Below are 7,407 nucleotides of genomic sequence, written 5' to 3'. Positions count from 1 at the left end.
CAGGAGACTCGCTTGAGCCCAGGAGTTGGAGGCTGCTGTGAGCTGTAATGCCACGGCACTCTACCCAGGGGGACAGCTTGAGGCTCTGTCTCAAAAAAAATAAAAATGAGCTTGATTCTTTCACAGTCAGTATGTGAAGACACTGATGATTTTTACATGACAGATACCTGATCATTGATGAGCATCTTTTCAATCTCTTCCTCACCTAAGTTTTGCTGCATTATAAAACGCAAACATTCAAAGAAAGCAGATATTACTGCTGAGCTCTCTGAAAAGCTGGTTTTCGTTCTCTCTGTTGACAGCCTAAGAAATAATAAATAATTGTAGATTATACTTTTATGAAGAACAATATAAAAACTCAGAATCACCAAAATGAAGACATCGAAAAGGCATCATACCAAAAGAGGATCTTTAATAAATAAATGCTTAAATTAAAAACTAAGAACAACCAACCAAAAATACGTATAGCCCCTTGAGAACATGAACTTAAAAAACTACGGACAGAAATTATTTTCAAAAATGTTATCAAAAAAAAAAATGTTATCAGTAGCTGGGAATAGTGGCTCAAGCCTGCAATGCTAGCACTTTGGGAGGTCAAGGTAGGAGCAGATAACTTGAACCCAGAGATTGACCCAGCCAGGGCCACATGATAAAATCTCATCTGTAATTAAAAAAAAAAAAAAGGATCAGGAAAAAATAAGAGATATTTGTTTATATTCAGAGAAAAAGATCCACCTGCAAATATAAAAGATGGGACATAACCAAATATAATGGTATAGTGAAAAAAATGTTTTAATCATTAGTAAAACTATTTATCTTTTAAGTTCAATAAATTCACCGAAACAGTTTTTTAAGTGTTAAAAAATATTCACCTATATTATATTCACCTATAATACTTTATAAAAGTTTTTAAAACTTTGTTTGTTAATGTTCTACTTTGGGGCATTTGTATTTATAAACATTGAAAGAAAAAAAAAAAAGCTCTTTGGGAAAACGGCCAATTTCCAAGTAAGAGTCTCACTTTTTTTACCTAACTCTGTTGTATACTACCACTGAAACTCCTTAAAGTACTCAAGAAAAGAACACGAATTATAATTCACTGAAAACTGAAAGAACAGCAAAACAATTTGGAGAAATTTAAGAAAGAAAATGATTAGTCTGAAAATAAGAAAATTAATCTCTTTTGCTTTAAAAATAAAAAGTTTGAATTACCCTGCAACCAGAGAGGTGAGGAAATTTTTGAAGAAATCCAACTTTGGATCTGTAATGGACTGAGGGAGTTTGCTGATGAATGGCAGAAGATAAGGATATATAACAGTAGCTAGACCCCGACCACCTTCACGAACCACAGCGGACAGCTTGGGAAAAACACTTTTTTTTGCATTTACATGAAGCCAACAGTCCTACCCAAAAAAAAAAAAAAAAAAAAAGATTGTATCAGTACTTAGAGATCATAAACATACTTTTCCCAATGAAAAGAGAAGACATATTTAGGCTCTCAAAAATGTTTTAAAATCAAGTATTTTACCTAAAGAGGCTAAAATGTCTTACCACCATTAAAAACTATAACTCTTGAAATTATCCATGTTCTTACATACAATAATCACGTATTCTGTATGTTTAGGATTAGAAATAATCATTTAACCTAAAAGATTTTAATAGAGCTGCTTTCCAAAAGGGATAACTATATTTCATATTAAATACAAGTTCAGATATGCTGACTGCACTGGGCCACATAATTAAAAGAATAATTAATACTAGGTAAACAAATACAAAGAAAAATTCTGCACCATTTTACAGTTTGACTTATGCCAAGTTCAGATTAAGGATTTTACTTCCAAGAAGACATTTTCCCAGTGAGATTTAGATATTTTTATCCCATAGGCTCTTTCTCATATGATATCTAAGGGTTCTCCAATGTACTAAATGAATCTCTCTTACATACCTCAATAGTTGTAAGTGTATAAAGTACAGCTTCCCAGAGAGCTGGGCAGACAACTGGGTCACTGTCATCAATGCTGAGTAGGACGGAGGGACTCACTTTGGAGGCTTCCTCTTTCATTAACTGTGGAATGCGCTGGCACAAAGCAGAAACTAACTCAAAATAAGCTGAGCGAATCTAAAAAAACAAATGCAAAGCTGAATTAAATTAAATCCTAGTAAAGCTTAATAACATTTTTTATTTATGCAATAGATTATTCACACTAATTCACCCTCTGATAAAATTAAAATAGCTAGAAAAAATATCCTTAAAAATTTTTTTAAGAATATCATAAACTGGCTAAAAAATATCATTAGGAATTACCAAGATAAAGTGAAGGCAGAAAGAATTAATTCAACTTTCTTTTTCCTTGGCTGAAGCAAACACAAGTACTCTTAAGTGGCAGAAGCTGTCCTCTGGGGCTCCATTATAGACAAAAAATAAAAAACAAAAGCCACAACGAGTAGAAACAAAAGACAGCACAGAAATCCAAGACTTTATATCTGTCAATCACAAACTCCACAACAAAAATGCTTATTTTCTTTAAAGAAACGAAATTTAAATGTATCTGCAGGAAAATGGATCCTGGAAAAAGCATAGCAGATATGAAATAGAACCAAGCACTATTCTTAAATTAAATGTAAACAAATTAAAACTTAAAGCTCAATGTGGCTGGGTGCAGTAGCTTATACCTGTAATCCTAGCACTCTGGGATGCTGAGGCAGTAGGATCTCTCCAGCTCAGGAGTTGGGCAAGAGTGAGACCCTGTCTCTACTTAAAAACAGGAAAATGAGGCAGGAGGATTGTCAGAGGCAGGAGTTTGAGGTTGTAGTAAACTATGATGATGCCCTGCACCCTAGTCAGGGCAACAGAGCAAGACTTTGTTCCCCCTCTTCCCCACCAAAAAGCTCAATTCACTTTACAAGTGCTATGTTAGGGTTAGGGGTAGGGTATTAATATGTTGAAACTAAAATTGTAAGTGTGATAATATTAGAAAGTGACAAACTTAGGAGGTGATTAGCTCTTGAGGGCACTATCCTAATCAACAGGATTAGCACCCTTATAAAAGGGCTTGAGAGAACAGAGAAAGAGGTACCATCTTTGAAGCAGACAAAATAAACCCTCACCAGGCACCGACCTGCTGGTGCTTTAATCTTGGGCTTCCAGCTTATACCATGAGAAATAATTTTCTATTATCTAAAGGTGTTAAAGATTTGTTGTTTTTTTTGTTTTGTTTTCTTTTTGTTTTTTGAGACAGAGTCTTACTCTGTTACCCCAAGCTAGAGTGCCATGGTATCAGCCTAACTCACAGCAACCTCAAACTCCTGGGCTCAAGCAATTCTCCTACCTCAGCCTCCCAAGCAGCTGGGACTACAGGTATCTGCCTTAACACTCAGCTCATTTTTCTATTTTTAGTAAAGGTGGGGTCTCACTCTTGCTCAGGCTGGTGTCAAACTCCTGTTCAAGTGATCCTCCCACCTTGGCCTCCCAGAGTGCTAGGATTACAGGAATGAGCCACAGCACTCAGCAGGTATTAAAGGTACAGTTGTCCCTCAGTATCCTGGGGGGATTAATTCCAGGATGCCATGCCCCCCAACATAGATTCATTCATATAGAAATACTTAGCAAACTAAGAATAAGAAATTCTTAAATCTTAAGAAATCTACAACAAGCATCATACTTAACATTAAATTATTTCTATTAAAGTTAGGAATAAGAAAAGGATATATGCCATCACCACCTTTATTCAACACAGTACTAGAGGACCCTGTCTTAGTCTATTCTCTGTTCCTTATAACAGAATACCTGAAACTGGAAAATTTAAAAGAAAGAAAATTTATTTCTTAAATCCCTAGAGTCTGGTAAGTCCAAGACTGAGGCAGTGCAGCTGGTAAGAGCCTTCTTGCTAGTGAGGACTCTTTTCAAAGTCCCAAGGTGACACAGGGTATCACATGCCAGTGGGCTAAGCATGCTAGCTCAGGTCTCTCTTCTTATAAAACCACCATTCCTCATTCTAACCCAACCCAGTCATAAGGACCCAACCACCTTTTTAAAGGCCTCACCTTTCAATACTGCCACATTGGGGCTTAAGTGTCAACATAAGTTTTGAAGGAGACAAACATTCAACCATAGCAGACCTAATCAACATGAAAAAAACAAGGAAAAAAATTGGAAAGGAACCCAAAAAACTATGTCGAGTAATATAACCAGTTAGAAAAAGTATTCAAAAAGAGGCTCAGTGCCTGTGGCTCAAGTGGCTAAGGCTTCAGCCACATACACCTAAGGTGGTGGGTTCGAATCCAGCCTGGGCCCGCCAAACAACAATGACGGTTGCAACCAAAAAATAGCCAGGCATTGTGGCAGGCGCCTGTGGCCCCAGTTACTTGGGAGGCTGAGGCAGAAGACTCGCTTGAGCCCAGGAGTTGGAGGTTGCTGTGAGTTGTGATGCCATATCACTCTACCCAGGGTGACAGCTTGAGGCTCTGTCTCAAAAAAATAAAAAGTATTCAAAAAGCTAGTCAAACAATTAGATCTACCAGGAGTTTGGAAGAGTTGCTGGATACAAAATTAACATAGAAAAGCATAGCATTCCTACATACCAGTAGAAACAGAATAGAAAATATAATCGAAAAAGAAATAGCAATGAAAACCATAAAGACACATTCACTGTGGAGAATACTATAAAACACTATTCTACTATGCAAAAGAAAATAACCAAAAGAATTTTGAAAAAGAACTTAAAAGTTTTCAACAAAATATAAAAGAGAGTAGTAATCAAGAGAGTACAGTATTGGTATAACGACAGACATACAGATTAATGGAACAAAATGAAGAGTTCAAAATTTAAATTCCACATACATGGCCAATGGATTCTGATAAAGGTGCCAGACTAAAGATAGGGTAGACTTTTAATAGCTAGATATGTATATGACAAAAAAAATATTATTTGAATCTAACCTTTACCCTACACACAAAAATTAACTCCAAATGCACTACATAGACCTAAATTTTAAAACTTCTTTTTTTTTTTTTTTGACTGGGGCTGGGTTTGAACCTGCCACCTCCAGCATATGGAGCCAGAACCCTTTGAGCCACAGGCGCTGCCCAATTTTAAAACTTTTAACATATAACACGAAAATCTCTATGTGGCTCAGCGCCCATAGCACAGTGGTTACAGCGCCAGCCACATACACGGGGGCTGGTGGCTTCAAACCCAGCCTGGGCCAGCTAAACAACAATGACAACTACAACAAAAAATAGCCGGGTATTGTGGCAGGGGCCTGTAGTCCCCGCTACTAGGGAGGCAAGAGAATCGCTTAAGCCCAAGAGTTTCAGGTTGCTGTGAGCTGTGATGCCACAGCCACTCTACTGAGGGCAACTAGTGAGACTCTGTCTCTAAAAAATAGAAAAGAAAATCTCTGTGAAATCCTGAGGTAGGAAAAGATTTCTTAGATATCAAAAGCACAAAGCATTAAAGAAAAAAAAAGGATAAATTAAGACTTCATCAAAATTAAAGTATCTCTGCTTCAAAAAAATTCACAAAATGGATAGGCAAGGCACAGACTAGAAGAAATTATTCATGATACTTTGACAAAATACTTTGATTCCAAATATAGCACACTCACAACTCAAAAATGAAAACCAAAATCTAATCAAAAAATGGACCAAAAAATGTAAGAGTGAAAGCCTCAATCCTCCTCAAAGAACAGCTATAGGTTCTGGGCAGTGCCTATGGCTCAAGGAGTAGGATGCTGGCCCCATAACTGGAGATGGCAGGTTCAAACCCAGCCCCGGTGAAAAACTGCAAAAAAAAAAAAAAAAAAAAAAAAAAAAAAGAACAGCTATACGTTCTTTGGAAAAAACACAAAAAACTACTACCTGAGGGTTCCAGAGACTGAAATACAGACACACTTTAGAGGAGAATCAAACTAGAAGTGGTAAGTGATCCACAAAGATTGAGTTCTCAATTTTTGTAGCTTTGGCTGAAGGTAGCCACAAAGGCATAGAACTAGCTATAACTCCAATAAAAAGAATGATATATTTCTACTCAGTGAAACAAGAACCAGGAAAAGCAGCCCAAAATAACGAGAGAATTGAGAGGTTAGAAGAAAGTGGAGAAGAACTCTGGAAAAAGACAGAGAAGGGAATTCCTATATTCTGTGTTCAAACAATCTAAATCTACAGCTGATCTCTCACCATGCATCAACAGAGTAAACTGAATGTAGTTTAAAGCTAAGACTTAGAGGAAGTGAATTGACAGCTGAGCCACTGTCCACCATAGGCATGACAGTTTGGTATGAGTCTGTAACTGCCTACTAATACACAAATATCAACATCCTTTAAATCAATATAAAATAATCCAGTCTCCAAAACATATATTCGCAATGTCCAGTATACACAAAATTACTGAACCAAGAGACAAAAAAATGTGATCTCATCTCAAGGAATAAGACAGTTTTAATTGATATCAATCCCAAAATGAACTAGATGTTATCAGATATAGACTTTAAAATAGCTATTGTAACTGTACTTAATGAAATAAAGGAAATATGATAAGGATGAATAGGAAAAAAACAGGCAAGTTCATCTGAGAAAGAGAAAATACAAAAAACAGTAAGTAGAACATGATGAAATAAAAAATAAAGAAAAGATTTGAATATTCTGTATAAAAAAAAGATTTGAACACACAACTCAAAAAAGAAATATACAAGTGCCTATAAGCACATTTAAAGATGTGAAAACCATCAGTCATCAGGAAAATGCAAATTAAAACCTTAATAGGAGAGAGGTCTAACCCAGAGGTCAATCAGAATTTTCTATAAAGAGCCAGAGAGTAATATGAGGGTATGCAGAAAATAGAAATTTCACACATTGCTGGTGAGACAGCATTTGCCACTTCAGAAAACAGTTTGGTAGCTTCCTATAGAGCTAAAGATACACTTACCATAATGACACATCAATTCCTCTCCTTATCCAAGAAAAGGGAAAAATATGTCCATAAAAAGACTACATAAAACTACGTAATAAAAAGGAATAGAATACTGATACACAACATACATGAATCTTGCAAACATGCTGAGCAAAGAAGCTAGACAGAGAGTAACGCATAGCTCCATTTATATGAAACCAGAGGAAAGGCAAATCTAATCTGTAGTGACAGAAAGCAGATCAATGATCACTAGGGTAAAGGAAGAGGATGACTTGCAAGACACAATGAACCCATTCTGGGTGAAAAAAAAGTTCCATTTCTTGACTGTGGTGGTTACTCAGGTATGTATTCATGTAGATGGGTGTGTGTCTGTCAGAATGTAACATACTCTAGCCCCCCAAATGGCTACGTGTTACAGGATTGTGTGTAAATTACTCCTTAATAAATCTTATTATAAAAAGTTGTTGTAGGAGGGGGCGGTACCCATAGCTCAGTG

General features: G+C 36.3%; 1 protein-coding gene across 1 annotated transcript in view; it reads right to left on the bottom strand.

Annotated features, from left to right (window-relative positions):
* Positions 1–7,407, bottom strand: part of LTN1 (listerin E3 ubiquitin protein ligase 1) — a 66,596-nt gene that overhangs the window by 43,354 nt on the left and 15,835 nt on the right. Inside the window, exons 7-9 of the mRNA XM_003797090.3 lie at positions 1,946–2,119; positions 1,213–1,403; positions 168–303 (exon numbers count right to left, since the gene is read on the bottom strand). Of these exons, the coding sequence (XP_003797138.1) occupies positions 168–303; positions 1,213–1,403; positions 1,946–2,119 (501 nt within the window). The remainder of the gene's footprint in view (positions 1–167; positions 304–1,212; positions 1,404–1,945; positions 2,120–7,407) is intronic.

The sequence above is a fragment of the Otolemur garnettii genome, unplaced genomic scaffold (genome assembly GCF_000181295.1).
Source record: "Otolemur garnettii isolate 467f Iridium unplaced genomic scaffold, OtoGar3 scaffold00111, whole genome shotgun sequence".
NCBI lineage: Eukaryota > Metazoa > Chordata > Mammalia > Primates > Galagidae > Otolemur > Otolemur garnettii.
Note: the sequence above shows the minus strand (reverse complement) of the source record. Positions and strands in the feature narration are given on the sequence as shown.